Source organism: Kogia breviceps, chromosome 5 (genome assembly GCF_026419965.1).
Source record: "Kogia breviceps isolate mKogBre1 chromosome 5, mKogBre1 haplotype 1, whole genome shotgun sequence".
Lineage (NCBI taxonomy): Eukaryota > Metazoa > Chordata > Mammalia > Artiodactyla > Physeteridae > Kogia > Kogia breviceps.
In genome coordinates, this window is record NC_081314.1 from 29,911,317 (window position 1) to 29,931,782 (window position 20,466).

The 20,466-nt window shown below is 38.7% G+C and overlaps 1 protein-coding gene across 8 annotated transcripts in view; it reads right to left on the reverse strand.

The window, feature by feature from the left end:
- Positions 1 to 20,466, reverse strand: part of ANKRD28 (ankyrin repeat domain 28) — a 177,374-nt gene that overhangs the window by 42,647 nt on the left and 114,261 nt on the right. For 6 of the 8 annotated variants that reach the window (XM_059065502.2, XM_067033817.1, XM_067033816.1 and 3 more), the window contains 4 exons: positions 15,790 to 15,860; positions 9,429 to 9,629; positions 7,887 to 7,974; positions 1,486 to 1,628 (listed from right to left, as the gene is read on the reverse strand). In XM_059065502.2, the coding sequence (XP_058921485.1) occupies positions 1,486 to 1,628; positions 7,887 to 7,974; positions 9,429 to 9,629; positions 15,790 to 15,860 (503 nt within the window). The remainder of the gene's footprint in view (positions 1 to 1,485; positions 1,629 to 7,886; positions 7,975 to 9,428; positions 9,630 to 15,789; positions 15,861 to 20,466) is intronic. The other 2 variants (XM_067033818.1, XM_067033819.1) reach the window with 1 other exon arrangement.

Consider the following 20,466-nt stretch of genomic DNA (forward strand, 5'->3'; position numbering starts at 1 on the left):
AATTTGTATCTTCTCTGCATAATAAACCATAACTGTGAGTATAATAGCTTGCAGTGAGTTTCTGGAGTCCTTCTAGTGAATCATCAAAACTGAAGTCAGTCCTGTGTGGAGACTGTGCCCTCTAACCTTGTGGCTGGCCCCAACTTATCACAACTTTATTTAACATTTTCTTTTCTCACATCTCTGGTAACAGAAATTAGAGGAAGTGAATAAGCAACACTTAACTTTAGTCAAGTTATCTAGAAATTAGAGGAAGTGAAAAAGCAACACTTTAGTCAAGTTATCTAGATTTCATCACCAAAAGCTGGCAGACACAGAAAAGATTCTCCCTCGGAGCTTCCAAAACTTTGAGAGATTAAATTTATTGTTTTAAGTCACTCACTTCAGCTCTAGGAAACTAAGTCATGCAATTGGAGGCCACGTGTCACTAAATGGCTCTAGGTCTGACCACTTTTTCTGAAGAACACTCTCACCAGAGTTTATAATTTTGCTGTCAATAACATAAGCTTTAAAAATTGCACCAGAATGGACCTGAAACAGTGATCAGAAACAAGGTTATCTCATTTATCTAGATCAAGGGTCTCTTAATGCATTATGTCACTCTGTTGAGAAACAGAGCTATAGGAAGTGCTGAGTTGAAATAAAACTTTCATCTGTTTGCACTCTACAAGCTTCTACCTAACAATGTGTTTGAATTTTTGATCCCTACATTTTCAATAACTAAGTGCTTCACAAAGTCCTTAAATTAATAGGCTATCCAGCTCCACATATTCTTTGTCCAACCAGATTACCACCTATCTTTCTGTCTTTGCAGCTCATTTAAACTACCTCCCTCTCTCCTTCTACTTGGCTGCTTTTCATCTGTGTTTTAAAGACCAGATGAGTTTGTCAGAACTGTGCCTAAAGGATAGACTGTGGGAGTTCCAGGTATTCTTAGCTATCCCAGTTCTGTAATCAAATATATTCAGATGAAGGAGCAACCTCTCTGAACCAAACAGATCATACAGTAAGGAACACTTGCAGCTAATGGGCCAGAAGCCTCTAGTTTTCCTGCCTACCTCTGGACAATATCCTGTAATGTGAACAGTTATGGTCATTTAAAGGAAATATTAGACAAACTGGGCAAATAATACTAACAATAACCCAGCCACTTAGGAGAATAATCCAATATGTCTGATCTGCTGGTTTCCATAGCTGAAATGAAACTACAGGGCCTAGAATGTGATGGAAAAGAAAAACTTCTGTCAATCAATCATTCACCTTTGGAATATATTTTACCTCTTAATACATTTGACTAACTTCATGACTTGGTCAGATATCAGTGCACTGTATATTATGTAAAGGACTATAAACATAAAACTATTAAAAGACAAAAATGTTATTGTAAGAAATCATCTTTTAAACTTGAAATAACTTCTGCCAACAACAAAATCACAAACACACAAAATGCTCCATTCTTCTGTACTGCTTAGTCTGTACACCTACATCAACCCCAAGATCAAGAAGGTACTTGACTACGCTGATCATCCCACTAGAGGCTGCTGCGTGGAGAGGTGTGTAAGACTTCTTGTCCTTGCATGTCACTTCAGCTCCGTGTGCCACAAGTAGTTTCACTACTTCAATGTGACCTGAAAATGTGTTTATGAAGAAAAAAACAAGAAGATGAGTATATGGAAAATATGAAATACAATCCTGAATATCTTTAAAGACAGGTAAAAATACAAATTAACTAGATAATGCATGACAAGTCACCAATTAATCACATTATAACCAGAGAGAGGATAGAAGAAAAAAAAAGAATTCAGGATAATTTTGATAAATGCTGATAGAGGTAACTAATAATTGAAAATAATACATTTAATTATTTTATCCAATGATAACCCTGCAATCTTCCTTTTACCTAGATCTTGTTGTTTTCAAGGTTGTTTTAATACATTCTCCAGTTCTTAAGTTAGCTTTTCATGTCTAATGAAGACATTAGTTTATGTTGTGGAATCTTCTTCTACGTGGAAATCTGGGAGTGACTGGGCTTATTTCTTAAAAATGTCAGGTCTTTAGAACACGCAGCTAAAAACTTTTTTCCTTATTATTTCCACCAGATGCCTTAACAATCAGAATAGGCTAGGTCAGCAGTCCCCAACCTTTTTGGCAACAGGGACTGGTTTCATGGGAGACAATTTTTCCACAGGGCGGGGGTGGGGCGGGAATGGTTCAGGCGGTAATGTGAGTGATGGAGGGGATGGTTCAGCCCTATGGGGGGGATGCGGAGCGGCAGATGAAACTTGGCTGGCTTGCCTGCCGCTTATCTTCTGCTGTGCGGCCCAGTTCTGGGGGATGGGGACCCCTGGGCTAGGTTATACATGCTGCAGTTAACAACCAACTCCCAAATCTCAGTGGCTTAAAAATTTGTGTTTTATTTCTCATTAGCATTATGATAGCTTGGCCAGAGGGCTCTGCTCAGTCACGCAAGGATCCAGATTCATGGAGCTGACACACCATTTGAAGGCAGCTTGGTCACTGTGCCAGAAAGGGGAACAGACTACAGTCTCACACCAGCAATTAAATGCTCTGGTCCACAGGGGATACTACTTTCATTAGGCAGAATTAGTCTCAGGACCCACCCAACCACATAAGGAGGCCAGGAAGGTGGACATGTATCTGGAAGGTGGGAGAACCACTGTTCTCCTTTCTTATCTCCTCACTTCTTGTCACATTAGATTATACAGTGCTTTCTCCTCCTCCCAAAAGCCTTTCCACCTCTGTGCCTTTGTTCATGGGACTGATCCTACGTTGTACAGAATGTTCTGCTTGGACGTTTCTTTCTAATCGTTGTTACTAATCCTCGAAGAAGGTCATGTCAGTTCCTATCTTCCCTAGAAGTCTTTTTAAGGCTTCTAGTTGCCTAGAATTACATGGCCAAAAGCACAATGTACCTGTAAATACTATCTAATAAGCATACATAATAATACTTTGTGATGTATCTTAAACTTGAATCATTATTTAACAAACTAATTACTTTTATGTATTATGTTCCCAAATATACATATCTTTAAAGGCAAATATCATAGGCTCTTAGGTTCTACTTCTTGGTGTATTTCAAACAAAATAGGTACCTAATAAATATGTTACATTAAACGAGTTGCTAATGATGCCATTTTTAATACCCCTCATAGGGAAGGCGTATATAAAGTAAGTAACTATAAAAATGAGACTTTCAAATATAGTGCCTTGCCCCCTTGAAAAAAGGAGTCTACAGGATGCATAAAGAATCAAGTAGATATAGGTGTTCATATATATAAATTATCAATTAAAGCAGATACATTCAGCTATTTTTTCCCATTTCAATATGAAAAATATCTATTATATTTTTAGGGAAAAATCAAAAGAATATCTGTCAAATCATTAGATGCCAAATTAAATGTGACTGTCATGTAAGAGCACTAACTGGTACAAAAGATCTCTCACTACACGTTACTCTCTGATCTATGGCTCTAGAAAGACAACTACTTGGGTTTACTGTAATGTATTAAAAACCAGGACTTACAATGCCCAGGAGGCTCACACATAAATGTAGCTTTTTTAAAACGGGCAAATGCATATTATTCACTAAATATGCCAAAAAGAAACAAATTCTTCTGATTTTTAAGACTAGAAGGCCCATTATACAAACATAATGGAAAAACTGTCCAAAATCAATACATCATTCTAAGTAAATGACTTAGATCATATTAATTATGTAGATTCCAGGAAGTGTGAACTTTTCCTGCGACCGATAAAGCCCTATTTTTAAAAGGTGCCATGCATAGGGAAATTTACAATCTTAAAATTGACAAATATTTATTTAAGCACATTTCTGAAATAAGTATAAATTCCTTTAATGGACCACTGAAAACATGAAGAAGGGGCCTTTCCACAGCCAGTTTGGGGTGACCTATTTAAAAGAAAAATGGGAAGAAAGTTCTAGAGTGAAATAAATGATATTGTTCTAGCGAGGCAGAACCTAGTCAGAATACATTGAATACATACATACAATACATTTCCTTATCAATTTATAGAACGATGCTACCAAGGAGACTAGATTTCATTCAATTCATCTGGGTGTATTTTTAGATGACAGCATCCAGCAGACATGCATGGCATATATAATTCTGTAGTCAATAACTCCTTTAAAAAAAATTATAGGGCTTCCCTGGTGGCGCAGTGGTTGAGAATCCGCCTGCCGATGCAGGAGACACGGGTTCGTGCCCTGGTCCGGGAAGATCCCACGTGCCGCGGAGCAACTAAGCCCGTGAGCTATGGCCGCTGAGCCTGCGCGTCCGGAGCCTGTGCTCCGCAACGGGAGAGGCCACAACAGTGAGAGGCCCGCATACCGCAAAAAAAAAAAAAAAAAAAAAAAAAAAAAAAAAAATAAAAAAATTATAGCCATGCAATGTGAATTTGATAAATGTAATAATTATCCATCAGGAATTTGGAAAATTCCCTACATTTTTCTTTGGTTCATGAATGTATTAATAAAAGTAAAATGAGCTAAAACAACTGAATGGTTTTAGAAACTGTGTGTCAATACTCCTCTTTTTCCCAGCTTAAAGGAAGGAAGAGACAGGGAAAGGAAAATTAAGAATTTCTGAATGTTTATGCTCAAAAATTAAATGGACTATGAGGTCCAAGAAATACAGAATATCTTTTACAATCCACAAGAAGAAAAAAATCATTTCACATCAACTCAAATTATGCATTGCTTTAAGAAGAAATAATGTAATGAGTTGCTTATCAAGGTAATTAATATTTATTCAGTACCCTCTATGTCAAAGTCATCACAGGTACTTTGAAGCAAAAAGTGATGGATATTGCTAAAAGCACTGAAGGCAACAGAAAAGATGAATGTGTAAATGGATTTTTATTTAAACAGATCTTTATTGGAGTATTATTGCTTCACAATACTGTGTTAGTTTCTGTTGCACAACAAAGTGAATCAGCCATATACATACACATGTTCCCGTATCCCCTCCCTCTTGAGCCTCCCTCCCACCCTCCCTATCCCACGGCTCTAGGTCATCTCAAAGCACCGAGCCGATCTCCCAGTGCTATGCTGCTGCTTCCCACCAGCCAACTATTTTACATTCTGTAGCGTTTATATATGTTGATGCTACTCTCACTTCGCCCCAGCTTCACCCTCCCACCCCATGTCCTCAAGTCCATTTTCTATGTCTACCTCTTTATTCCTGCCCTGCAACTAGGTTCATCGGTACCAGTAAATGGATTCTTAATGAAGGTTCATGGTAGGAGCAAACACAGGGTAGGGAGGGAAAAATGATCAGTTCATTTGGGGACAGAGGTGGGGCTGGGGAACATAAACAGAGGATTCAATCATAGCATAAGGATAAGAGGTAGAACCTAACAGAAAAGTAAGGGTAGCCTCAACCAGGGGACGGAAGGCCAGGGCCTGTGAGAAATAAATTACAAGAAGACATGTAATGCAATAATCTCTTAGGCTAATATTGGCAGATTCTCTAGAGGTGTCAATAACCTGGACTTAAGGCCTGTCTAATAGACCTGGCAATAACTCCCTACTTTCATATATTTAGCTCCTTTTTAATCCTGAACACCTAAAACAACTGAATGGTTTTAGGAACTGTGTGTCAATACTCCTCTTTTTCCAAGCTTAAAGGAAGGAAGAGACAGGGAAAGGAACATTATGAATCTCTGAATGTTTATGCTCAAAAATTAAATGGACTATGAGGTCCAAGAAATACAGAATATCTTTTACAATCCACAATCGGCCTGAAAAATGACATTTAGTAGATCAAGGAAAACAAAGCCATCCCAAGGGCCTCTGAGATACAAACACCCAGCTACTCTGGGAGCTCAACTAGAGGCAACCCACAAAATTCCTTGGCCTTCAATTTTATGAAAACAGCTGTTTAGTCAAGTTTAATTCTTTGGAGATAAAAGGTCTGACACCCTCTGCTTAATGTGTGAACCTTTTAATATAAGGTATATAGTTTAAAATAACAGACTGTTCCTGAACTGTCAAGAATAAGCTACTCCAGAGTACTCAGAAAAATCCCCAAGACTTAAAATACAGAAAACCTACAGGCTGTGAGGAGGGCACTTTAGGACATGACAGGAGACTTGCTTCTGGATATTTTACCTTCAATTAACAGAAGAAAAGTGCCCATGACATAACTAGAGCTACATTTATGTGTGAGCCTCCTGGGCATTGTAAGTCCTGGTTTTTAATACATTACAGTAAACCCAAGTAGTTGTCTTTCTAGAGCCATAGATCAGAGAGTAACGTGTAGTGAGAGATCTTTTGTACCAGTTAGTGCTCTTACATGATAGTCACATTTAATTTGGCACCTAATGATTTGACAGATATTCTTTTGATTTTTCCTAAAAATATAATAGATATTTTTCATATTGAAATGGGGAAAAAATAGCTGAATGTATCTGCTTTAATTGATAATTTATATATATGAACACCTTTGGTGTGAGAGAAACAGCAAGAGCCCAAGAGTTATTTCCATGATGGGCAAAGGATTTTCCTGGACCTTGGGGTTACTGTCAACTGGTCTGAGTTCATTTGGTTTCTTACATTTTTGTATTTTACAATTTTATATAGTTTTTAAAATTAATAATCTTCTACGAACCTTTGAATTTTAAGTGAGAGCTAGGAAAAGACAAAGGCAAAGGCAGGGAGTAGTGAGGATAAGCTATGCCTGTGAGAAGAGGGGCTAGACTGTCTTCGTAGTCAGTATGAGAGGCACATGGGAATGAGACCAGCACTACATGGCAGGTCCGTCAGTCCAGGTAATTTTTCCTAAGTCAGAGGAGCAAGAACAGCAGAAGCAGAATGGACTGTTGGGAGGAAAAGAAAAAGCCTTGAGCTCCATGGCTGCAAAGAAAGGAGTTCTTCAGATCTATTGTAAGACGCCCCACCCACGGCTTCCTTCCAGAGGCACAGCCTAGCCCTACGGGACTTGCAAGGTTGTCAGCAGGTTGAGATCCACTTCGACCTGCGTGGTCTTAGCGCCCGCAGGCCAGCATCTCTGCTCTGTTCTTTCTGTGCGTTTTAAAGTATCCTGAGGAAGGCTGACCTTTCTCCTCCCTGGCTGTCCCAGTTACCTCAAAAACCCATTAATGCTTTCGTTAGTGCTCTGCTCGTGGAGTTGCGTAGGTTTTAAGCAGTCTGCCCCAGGACCATTTTCCCATGAGCTCTGTTAGTTTCAGACTGCAACTGTGCAGATCCTAAGACTTTTCAAGAATCCTTTTTTTTTCTTTGTTTGGTCGCACTGAGCAGCTTGTGGGATCTTAGTTCCCCGACCAGGGATGGAACCCGCACCCTCGGCAGTGAAAGCATGAAGTCCTAACCACTGGACGGCCAGGGAATTCCCTCAAGAATGTTAAAAGCAGAAAAGCTGATATCTAAACCTCAGTTTCTTACTGTGAAATAACTGTGGTAGAAATCAAACATGATATGCCTATTTAACACAGTGCTTGGCACAAGATAACAGGCTTCTTAATACATCTTCACAACTTCTACCTTAATATTCCCATACAAACAAGGATGGGTTCAGGATGGGTATGAGAATGGGCTTTTAGTAAACAACAATCTAAACTTTGTATCCCAAGCTTGTGTCTAGGACACCTCTCCCTTTAAAAGTAAACAGAATTAATTTTAAACAGCTTTCAGGAGAACTGGACCTAATGTACTCCTGTCCTGGCAAACCTCCCCTGACTGCCAGGCTGGTTCCACTTGGGCAGCAAACTCAGATATGGTGCAACTTCTCACTATCCTAAAAGACATGTTATACCAAATGCAAGAACGAAATGTCCAACTTTTCCTTAATACTTAATGTCAAAAAATAAATTTAAAAAACACATACCCATATATGCTGCCCAGTGGATAGCACGTCTATCTTTCTTGTCAAAAGCATTAATATTGGCACCTCTAGACAAGAGTAGTTTGACCATCTGGAATAAAAATAAACAGTTTCATCAACATTCAGAAGCAGAACTGTTCATGAATATCCATCGTGAAGACTACTCATCTCAAGCTCTCTGGCACCGAATTTCTGCATTTGTAGAAAGGAAAGATGAGACTATATACTGAAGATGCTTTAACATAATTTAATAAACAACAGGACAATATACGAAAAAAGGTTTCACTATGGTGGTTACTGAAGTCAGGCATCAGAATCTTTTTAAAGATGCCACTTTGTGTCCTGGTATTTTATGAACAACTAAGCACAAATCTGCAAAGTCTAAAGGGAGAGTATTTAACAACAGGTTTTATTCCTTTTATAGCCATTAAAATTCAAAGTGCATTCTGATCACAGAAATGTCTTAAATTTAATTCAAACACAGATGCAGTGTCCATAATATGATTAGACCTGAAGGTCACTGCACAGTCTACTTACCTCATAATGTACCAAAAAAAAGTCATTTCCATTATGTCCAAGCATATTTACAATAGTTTCCCCATTAGAAAGGGCATTCCAGATGTCAAAAAGAGACTCATCTAGTGACCTGAACTGCAGTAGAGACAAGAATTCTTTATGTTGCAAAAGGCGAGAAGAACAGTGAAAACAGCACTGCAGCACTAGCCCTCAGCCATGGACTCTTGGGAATGTCACGTTATCTCTTTTTTTTAAAAAAAAATTGAAGTATAGTTGATTTACAATGTTTCAGGTACATAGCAAAGTGATTCAGTTTTATATATACATATATTTCTTCCAGATTCTTTTCTACTACAGGCAAAGAATTGATATTGAATATAGTTCACTCTGCTATACGGTAGGACCACCATTTTTAGCTCTTTTGAGTTTCTGTGTCTGCAACAAAAATGAAGGACTGAACAAGCTGCCCTCAAAGTCCTTCTAACTCTGAGTCTCATTCTTTCCTAAGTCTTCCATGTACATACATAAACCCCAATCTTTGCTATGGCACACCTAACATTAACCAATGCTCCTTGTATAAGATAACTAAATACTAATTTTCTTAAATTGTTTTGATGGTCTGTCATCAAAGAATTCTTGACTAAATGTTCAAAATAAACTATAAGAAAATGTTTTCTACACTCCATCTTCCTTTGCTACCATCTTCCTGGGAGAACAATGAAACTGTTCCACCTTCCTATACATTTTTTCCTGCAATGACAGAACATACTTTTCACGTTGTGTTACAGTTGGCAGTGTTGTCCTTTGTCTCCCCAGGCTGACCATGAAATTCAAGTGCAGGGGCTGTATCTGATAAATAAAGTTCTAAATTTGAGAAAGTTATATCATGAATTATCATGAAAAGAAGTCTGAGGGTTTGAAAAAGGCAAAATTAGATAAAAATGAGCAAAATAGGCAAGTTCATTAATAATGGGGGGCGGGCACACACACAGGGAGAGAGAATCACTGTCTTAACTGAATACCACTTACCTCCCCGTGTCCACTGAAAGCTGCATGATGCAGTGCAGTTCTCCCCGCTCGATCGGACACGTTTACATTACTCAGCAGAGGGACCAAAGCTTCCGCACACTTTACAGCTTTATTAGCAGCCGCTATGTGTAAAGGGGTTTGCCAGTTTTTGTCTCGAGCATTAACATCTGCAGAATGCTTCAAAAGTACCTGAACTGCTTCCTAAAACATATGAAGATATACAAGACAAATGAGTTAACAGCTTTAGAAATTGTACACACATGAAGGAAATAAAATTTCTTGAGAAAATAAAAATAGTTCTGGCAGAACCTGCTATAAACAAGCCAGAAAACAAAATAGCTTGAACAAAATAGCAGTACTCAGAGCCATGCAAGATACATCAAAATAAAACATTCCCTTTCTCTATCCTCCAATTAAAGGCCCAACAATCAGTCTCTATCAAAATGTACAAGAAATACTGACAAATATTCTTCAAAAACATTCATTACTAATCTTGCTTTTCTAGATGGTGAGATACAATTAATTTATACTTTCAAAGCTTTGAAAAGTAGATTTATCACTTTGCCATTAAATATATAAAAATTTAAACATACTATTTCCCAAAGTATTCCACATGCTATATTTTACAAAATGAAAAATCACTAGGATCTAATTCATTAGAGAGAGAGAGTGAAAGAGAGGGAGGGAGGGAGGGAAGTCTTTGTTGTGATGCTACCTGGTGGGAAAGTTGGTGTTAACAAGGCAAATTAAAGTTTACTATTCAAAGGGATTGGTCTCCCAGAAGCACAAGAAAAACGTCACAAAACATCCATAAACTGGACTCATGGCAAAGTCAAAAGGAATCCAGTATGCCATCAATATTAAGCAATATAATCAGAACTAAACGTAGCAAAATTTTTCTCCTTACAGTGATAATCCTATTTTTGGCAGATGAACAACAAACTACATATGAAATGAAAAGGACCAGAACCAAATCACCTCAGTTCTGTCATTTACAAGGTATAACTATTCAAGTCTAGTAAAACTGACCCTTGGTTTTCTTATCAGTAAAGATGGGAAAGAGCACCTGTCCATCACTCACCTCAAGTCTGCTATGAAGCAAAAAAACCTAATGTACATAAGATTCTTCAAAAGATTAAAATAACTGTAACTATGCAAAGTAGCAAGGAAGACCAAGCAAAATACTATTATTCATGATTTGCACATAACCTTTGAAATAAAAAGTAATCAGAACTGCTGAAATATGGGAACCAGCACAAGGCTGGCAAAAGACGGGAGAGACACCCATCAATCTATCGACCTGCTGAGTAGCTAAGTAAAGACATATGGAGGCCTGCCCTGTGACCCCACAATTCCAATCCAGCTAGTTACCCAAGAGAAATTTTAACAAGACCCATCTAAGAATGTTTTTATTTATTTATTTTATTTTTTATTTTATTTATTCATAAGAGCCAAAACCAAGAAATGTAAATGTCCACCTACAGGAAAACAGATAAACTGTTGTACATCCATACAGGAAACACTACTCGGCAGTAAAAAGAAATGAACCACTAATGTACACAACAATATGACTAATCTCAAAAGAAGTCAAGACATAAGAGTACATACTGCATGATTCCATTTTTGTAAAATTCTAGAACAGGCAATTCTAGAACAGGCAATTGAGAGGTGCCTCTGGGGACAGGAGGGACTGACTGAAAAGGGACATGAGGGAACTTGCTGGAGTGATGGAATCTTCTAAATCTAGATTGGGAGAAAGGTTACATGGGTGTATACATTTGCCAAAACTCAACACTATACACTTAAAATCTGTGCATTTTACTGTAAATTATATTTCAATTAAGAAAAAGGAATATAGGGAAAAAGATACACAGAGGAATATGTACTCAGAATCAAGGAGAACAAAGTACAAACACTGTCAGGATTCTCAATCTTCATCCTCAAGAAGGGTATTTTGTGACTTAGGGAGTAACACTAATACCACCCTGGGAAATAGATGTACTAGAAAATAATTAAAAACAAAATGAAGAATTGATAATTGGATAAATTGGGCAAATACAGCATACTATAGATGCCAGGCTTGCCTTAATTATTTCCAACTGGAATTCACAACGCATACCTTTAAGTTTCTGAAAAGTGTGTGGAATACTTATGTGCCATCAGCAAGAACAGAAAAATCAAAGCTATACTTTCATTTCACAGAAAAACAAGAATAAATCCAGTTTATGGTTGAGGGTGGGTAAGATGGCACCTAAAGAAGGCTGTAAACACAACGACTAAGACTGTTTGAACCCTGGGTCCACTGCTGGGAACACTTAATTGTGTACCCCACAACTCATGTCGAAGCCCTAACCACCCCCCACCACAAAGCAGTAAAGTTAAATGAGATGATAAGGGAGAGACCCTAACCTGATCAGACTGATGGCCTTCTAAGACGAGGAAGAGGGAGAGAGAGATTCCCCCCCCCCCACCAAATGTGAGGACACAATGAGAAGGAAGCCATCTGCAAGCCAGGAAGAGAGTCCTTATCAGAAACTGACCCTGCTGGACCTTCATCTGAGACTTCCAGCCTCCAGACTGTGAGAAAAAACATTTCTGTTGTTTAAGCCACCCAGCCTATGGTATTTTGTTATGGCAGCCGAGCTGACTAATACATCCATCATTTACTACTCAGAATAATATACGTCAGTGCCACATCACAAAAGCAGTGATCTTCGAAAATTTAGAGAAAACTGAAGAACTCTCTAAAAGACAGGAGATTCAAAAACAAAAACCAAAAAAATTTTTTAAAGGGTAAATTTCTAGAAATTACAAACCAATGAACCTGATGTCTTACCCTAGTAAAATTCTAGATTTTATTAGCAACACATTACAAGCATTTAGAAAAAAAATGTAGGGATAACCAAGGATAGACATAGTTTTACTAATGACAAAATTACCATAGTAACCTTGATCCCAATTTTTCCATTATTAGAGGGTATGCATGTGTAAGAAATGCTGCAGGTGTGCCTTGACTTCAAACAAACAAGTAATATCCTATGACACTGATTTAAATAAGATTAAGAAATATGGGGTGGGGTAATAACAAAAGGTTAACTAATTATATCCAAAGAGTATTTATTCATAGCTTAGGGTCAGGCACAGGGAAAAGAAGGGCTAAGGCATTCCAAATAAACACAATGTTTGGATGAACCACTAATATCTCACATGATAATATATTTTAAACTCAGTTATCTTGATAGAACTAAAATGTTAATTCCTGAGTTAGGTTAAAAAAAATAAATGCATATCCTTCAGAGGATCCAGTGTGATGTGGATGGATAGACAGATAGATAAATAAATAAATAACACACACACACACACACACACACACACACACACACACACACACACTCTCTCTCTCTCTCTCTCTCTCTCTCTCTCTCTCTCTCTCTCTCTCGCTCTCAAAAAGCCCTAATATTCAGAAATTGATTTATTCAGAAGAATACTCAGCATTTATGGAGAGCTAGATTGGATGCTACACTTCAAGACTGACAGTCACAAACCAGTGGTGGAGAAAAGATGAGGCAGCCAGGCAATATGACCAGGTGCATGGAAACCATGTCACGGAAGGAGAGCTGGGGAACTTGGTATAGTTAACCCGAAGCAGTCTTTCTAAACCCAAGTTCAGTGAGGGAATTAAGCCTTAAGACATCCACTGTCTGTGAGGAGTTAACTTCCTTACTCTGCATCTTCAGTGATGCTAGTCATCTCTGTCCTTGGCAGAAGTGAAAATAGTCACTCTAATCATCTTCTGTAGAGCTTACTTCTCTCATGGTATCTCAAAAACATAAACCAGGGCTTCCCCGGTGGCGCAGTGGTTGAGAGTCCGCCTGCCGATGCAGGGGATATGGGTTTGGGCCCCGGTCCGGGAGGATCCCGCGTGCCGCGGAGCGGCTGGGCCTGTGAGCCATGGCCGCTGGGCCTGCGCATCCGGAGCCTGTGCTCCGCAACGGGAAAGGCCACAGCAGTGAGAGGCCCGCGTACCACCAAAAAAAAAAAAAAAAAAAAAAAGGACTAAAAAACATAAACCAAAAGCTACCTAAAATTTTGCCTTTTTATATACCCCTTTGTGGTTATGTTTTCTATTAAATGAAGTAAGTAATGTAAGTATAGCTCTCTTTTGCTCTTAGGATATGATAGGAATAATTAAAAGAACACTAGTGAAACTGACAACCTTGACTACGTTTCCTAGCAGTTTTCCTAATCATGGCATTTTCCTTTTAAACGAAAAATAATCCTTAGGGCCAGGGTTTACAGAAGTTATATTTTTATGGAATGGTTACATTTTATAGCTGTTTCCCATAATCCTGCAGAAGAGTAGTAATACTACATAGCCTAGTAGTTTTTAGGATGAAAAGCCTAAACTTTTTTTAGTTTGAAAAGCTTAAACTTAAACTTATTAGGATCTGTTGCTTTCTAATCTACAGCTTGCCCTTAAGTTCAAGCCACGTACATAGTTTAAAAAAATCAGCAGCTGGGGCTTCCCTGGTGGCGCAGTGGTTGAGAGTCCGCCTGACTATGCAGGGCACGCGGGTTTGTACCCCGGTCCGGGAGGATCCCACATGCCGCGGAGCAACTAAGCCCGTGAGCCATGGCCGCTGGGCCTGCGCGTCCGGAGCCTGTGCTCCGCAGCGGGAGAGGCCACAACAGTGAGAGGCCCACGTACCGCAAAAAAAAAAAAAAATCAGCAGTTAGGTCTCTGGGTGGAACCTGCAATCTGCCTTTAACATTGATTATTTTTTTAAAAGAATCTTTGGCCTGTTTTACAATCTCTACAAATATACAAAGTGTTCTTCCTGATGATTTAATTTGACAAAACTCCACTAAATTTGATAGTCATATTTCCAAGAGTCATACCAAAAAATAGCTAAGTATGACTAATTTATCAATAGGTTGCCATGATGGCAATGTTTATCCTCCTTAACTGCCTTTATTTAAAGAAACTTCACTACAAGAGGGCTAACCACAAACTTAAAAACATCACCATGAATTTCAGAGTTCAGAGTATTTTGGTTAATAGGTCTTAAGTTTTCAGAATTCCCAGATTTGCCCAAGATCACACAGCTAGAAAGTGGCGGGTGATATCTGAACCAGTGTCTCCCGATCCAAGTCCCAAAGATCACCAGCTATAGCCACCAAGGACCACCGTCCCCCACTCCCTCCAATCCAGAGGCTTATGGTCAACAGACCTCTTCTGTCACACCGCAGCATTTCAGTCCCTTCCAGCCACCTTCTCCTACACTCCTCTTCACTCACCCAACTCTCGTTTTGGGTTCAAGGTGTACTTCGCAATGAGGAATGCAAAGAAGAATGAACAGACAGGAGTGCCCCCAGTTTCTCTTGGGGAAACACCCCCCCAAGGCACGTGTTCCCCTTCTCTCTCCAGAACTATCTGGCCCCAAGACGGGGAGAAGCAGGAGCTACCCCCTCTCTCTCACAATCTGAATAACTGAAGAAAATATTAATTTATACAGTCCCACCCTTTTATATTTAAATTATTTAAAAAATGTTTTCAACTATCGTAAGATAGGTAAAAGGGGTGCTTTGGGCACAATGCTTTTGTAAAAAGTACCCAATCCATTTTAGAAAGGCAGTAAAATGACAGAAAAAAAGATGGTCCAGGTATTTGTGTCATCTCTGCTACTCAACAGCTGAGTGGTTTCTGGCAAATTATTAACTACACAGTTCCTTAAAATATCTATCCTACAAGGATGTTATGAGGAATAGAAGATATGACAAATATAAAAATGAACTTTCTCCCAAAATGTCAGTTATCTTGAAGGTCAAACGATACACAGGATTATAAATAAAAAGGAATTGTTCTTCCTCATAAGACACCTAACATATTTTAAGACTGTATTTAGAACTGGCAACATGTGAGATCAAGTGATGTTCCTGAAAGTGATTTTCAGTGTTTACCTAAACAATATTTCATTTAGTCATTACACACTGCTGAGAGCATTTCTTGAGGACAGCCAGCAGAACCCCTGCAACACGTCTATTAGGCTGTTGTGAGCCAGTCAGCAGAGAAAAGCCTTGAGGAGGAACTTGTAAGATAGAAAAACAACTGCTCTCCTGTAAGAAGTACAGAAGGAGGGTTTTCTATTCTCTGCCACTTCAGACTCTCCAAGAGGCCTTAGTCACAAAAGGAAAATGGAACAATTAGCTTGGTTTGAACCAATTCCAAAGTAAAGTGACCAGTCTAGGTATTTTCAGTTGCTTTTTCCTTTTTTGAAAATACAGAATTTGAATACGAACTCATAGGCAGGCCTACTTAATGATTTTATATACAAAATATTTACTAAGAGAAATTTCATACCTCACTACAAGATGCAACTGCTCTGTGTAAAGGTGTCAACCATTTGTTGTCTTTGGCATTAACTCTAGCTCCTGCAACAAGAAGAAAAAAATAGATTGAAATATTTTGCATAAAATATTTTAAATAAATGTCCTGAAATACTAGTTACATATAGTCCAAATTGGATAAATAACAATTAAAAATGTAGTACTTCATTTTTATACTTTCTGCTAATAAATCACCCTTAAATTACAAACAAAACTATTCTTTTTAATTGATAAAATTATCCAGTAAGGTATTAGCTTTTTTTATTAAAAATCAAAGAAACATCATTTTATATATAGTCTAGAAAAGCCACCTTTATACAGAGCATATCCAAAATGAAAATCAGACCCCAATGTAGAATGTGTGTTAAAAACCTCAAATACTTAAATACATGAATAAGAATACTAAGACATAAAACGCAGACCATTACAAAGTCTTCATTATAATTCTTTACTAATGAATGTATGTTATAATGCAATATAGTAATATCAAAATAGTTCTCCAGTAATGAGTAAAAATACTTTAGTACTATAAAGTTATTTTATAAATGGATACAACGGCTATAAACTTAGGGGAAAATATTCAGAAAGGAAATGAACCAACCCACATGTCTTTCCATGTTATACCTAAAGTTCTAAAGTAGTAATAATTAAAACAAATCAACTATGTATTTTTTGTTTAAAAATCATTAAGTCAATGGACACAAATTTTCCTTAACAGAATGGAAATACCATTTAGTAAGACAATAAGTGTATTATGTAATTTGAGGAGGAAAAAAAATCTATCACCTATGTAAAAATCCACTGATTTGGTGCTTAAATCCCCACCAAACAGAAGCAGCACACTGTGGGATCACTCTACATAGAGAGAAACAACCTTGACTCTCAGGACTAGAGGAACTTGCAACAGGTCCTGCACTAACAGCAATCCTAGATTTACATCTAGAATAATAATAACTAGCTAAGTGAGAAAAGGCTTTAGGAACCTAGTCCAACCTCCATACTTTCCAGATGATGAAATGCTGGTACAAGCAAGCAGCTCACCACCAGAGTCAAGTACAGCAGAACCAAGGATAGAACTCAGACATCATAATGTTTACATTGTGTTTTGAGTGTGAGGTTCTAAGTAATAATCAAGTGCAGTGACTCCAAGTTACAGCCCGAATAACCTCTAGCTGTATGATCCCTCTGAACCTACATTTCTTCATCTATAAACCAGATCCCCTAATATCTTGTTACAAAAATTAACAGGGGAGTTCCCTGGTGGTCCAGTGGTTAGCACTCCGAGCTTCCAACGCAGGGGGCATGGGTTCAATCCCTAGTCAGGGAACTGAGATCTCACATGCAGCACGGCGCGGTCAAAAAACAAACAAACAAACAAAAAAACCAACAAAAAAGATTAACATACAAACCAATGTACCTAGTACATGTAGCACAGATACATTAGAGGTAGATTTTATAAGTCTGAATGTGAGAGAAAATGAATGAAAGGCAGGTGTAGGAAATCATCCACAAGTGCAGCAGTTGAAGCTGAACTCTGTGTGGGGAGAGACAGTGAATCATGAACCAGCAGGAGAGCTTTCAAGATTGCTTAAAGCTGTGGGAGAAAGAAAGGGAGTCAGCAAACTAAAGAACCAGCCAGAGGGACTTCCCTGGTGGTACAATGGTTAAGAATCCGCCTGCCAATGCAGGGGACACGGGTTCAAGCCCTGGTCTGGGAAGATGCCACATGCTGCGGAGCAACTAAGCCCGTGCACTACAGCTACTGAGCCTGCGCTCTGGAGCCCACAAGCTACAACTACTGAGCCCGCGTGCCAAAACTACTGCAGCCCGGGTGCCTAGAGCCCATGCTCCGCAACAAGAGAAGCCACTGCAATGGGAAGCCTGCACACCGCAACAAAGAGTAGCCCCCGCTCGCCATAACCAGTGAAAGCCCACGTGCAGCAATGAAGACCCAACACAGCCAATAAATAAAAAAAAAAAAAAAAAAAAAAAAAAACAAAAACCAACCCAGCCAGAGACAGTGGTATATTCATGTAATAAACATCTGAACAACTACCGGCCAGGTTCTGTGGAGACCAAAATGGTGAAAAGAGGCTTTTCTGACCACAATAAAGTCAGCATTTGTTTTGGGTAAGAAGAGCACAGACACTTGAAATGTTCATGGGTCAGAAAGTTGGAGCCCTAGAGACAGTGAAGAGGCTCCTTCCCTCTCCCATATAGAGAATTTCAATGGTTCTCTATAATCCCTGTACCTCTTTCTATGATTCTGTATTTATGTGCACAGTAGGAGGGCAGGTCCTGGCATTAAGGCCTGAAGGGTAGTGACACAGACACTCAAAAGACACAAGTATCCTGGAAAGACAGAAGTAGAGAAGAATGAGGCCTGAAAATGGGCCTCCAACAAATGGGAAAGGTCAGAAGTCTGATTCAAGGCATTAACGGACAAGGAAATAGAATGTGGCTGTCACAAAAAATGAGGATGATCTCTACGTGCTGATAAAGATCTGAGAAACAAAAAGTAAAAACAGCAATAAGTAAGAGCTGTATGAATAATATTCTTTACTTTTACATAGAAAAAGGAAGAGTTAAGTATCTATATTTACATTTGCAAAAGGAAACCCGGGAGGAAAGCTAAGCCATTAACAGCGGTTGCCTATGTGTTTGCATTGGTGGTGGGGAGCAATAAGAATTGGATGATGTGATGGGGAGCTAGGGTAAAAAGGCAACTGCGCTGTAAGCTGTATACCTTTAAAGGTGTGTATATTTTAATTCAGAAATGAAACTGAAATACTACTATTCAAAAAGTGAAATGTACCAAAGAGGAAATGAAAGGAGTGGTCATGAGAAAACACTCCAAGAATTTGGCTTCAAGTGCAAAGAAAAAATTGGAAAGCAGGAAGAGGGTGAATATAGTCTGTCTTTCTTTTGGAAATGGGTTATCAGATACACAGCTGAAGGAAGAAAATCTAACATTTATGGTGCATTTGGCAGCCCAAAGTAAAAAACCCTGCTTGCTTCATTCTTCCATTTTAAGTTACAATAATTAACTAATTAATTAAATCGTCTTTCTTTCTCTTTACTTTTAATAACAAAATCAAAGTTAATTTTATCAAAAACATGAGTGACTATAACAAATAATCCAGTAGTGGCTTAACGAGGACACATCATGTTGCCACTTGCAACTAGTAGACTTGATAAAAGTCTTGATAAAAAATTTGGCTTGCTCTTTTTAAAGATTCTAAAGATACTTAACTGCAGGAAGATCAGCACAATGGGATTTTAGACATCTAATCATATCCTATCTCAGAAGACACTCATTGTGTTAAGTCATCTTTCTTCTAGTAACACTAATCAGATATTTTAATTCCTTGGAAATTAAAGGTCAAGTATGTGAGTAATGGCTGAGCTATCTCTAAGGGCACAATACAACAAATATCTCCCCTGTCCACATGGGTAAATTAGTGCGTGCTTTATATATTAACAGACAAACATGGCATAGCAAGGTCCATTATAAGAGCAGCAGTTGGCTGCACAAAGAAAAATGGCTTAAGAACAATGAACATGGCAGTGCACATCAGACGTCCAGGCTACCAGAGCTCATCTCATGTGAGCTCTCTGAAGGTAACCAGCCTTCTGTTCCACACAGAGCTCCACAATTAGCTACATATTCATATACACACTACAAAGTAATTCCAGTAATGGAAAAGACATTTCCAGAGTAAAGTAACTAATCCAACAGCTGAAAACTAGCCACAAAGGAGATGAAGACAGGAAAGAGAAGGAGAGGGGAGGGACAGAGAGAAGGAGATGGGGGAGGGGAGAGGGAGAGAGAGTCGGGAATGGAGGGAGACAGAGAGGAGGAAGAGGGGGAGGGGAACAGACCTAGGGGGAGGAGGAGACAGTGGGAAAGGGGAAGATGGGGAGGGAGAGAAGGCGGAAAAAGAAAGAAATCCTATCCACTGAAAACACAAAATAGTCTTCCTAGAGAGAAATAAAACCACATGTAACAGCTCCAGTGGCATCATCAAAGGCTCTCTACCTGGCAGAGTATAATATTTGTGATTCCAAAGAATGATCTTAAGTCACCAAGAAAAGATTAATTTCTTTACTATTTCCTAATCATTAAAACAAGAAAGAACATAAAATAGCAGCGCCATCTCAACTGCTGCAGTCAGGCTACCGGGAGACCCTGTGGTAGAAGCACTGCTGTGGAAGCTGAAGACGACAGCAATTTGAGGATGATGTCACTGATGACCACTGCAAACTGACACCCAAAGAAAGCCTCCTGAGTGCTAGCAGCATATCTAGAAAAACCCAAGGTCGTTATGCCCATGTATAAATCAAAGACTGTCTTTACTAGACTCCTTTTCCCCCACAAATCCGTCAAATGTACATTAACTGAGCTTTCCCTTAAGAAGAACAAGCAGCCAGAACCTACGTCACATCAAATATCTGAATTTGGATTCACCTTTCCAGAACAGAAATGTGATCAGATTTCCAATACGTTAAAAGCAAAAAGAAAACCAGCAAGCAAAAATCAACTGCAGGGTCATCCAAACAGCTTGGTTGTATCCATTTGATACCAGTTAGATTATACAGAAAAATCCAGATAACCTTCTTCCTTTCACCCAATCTTTTCATTTACTAATTC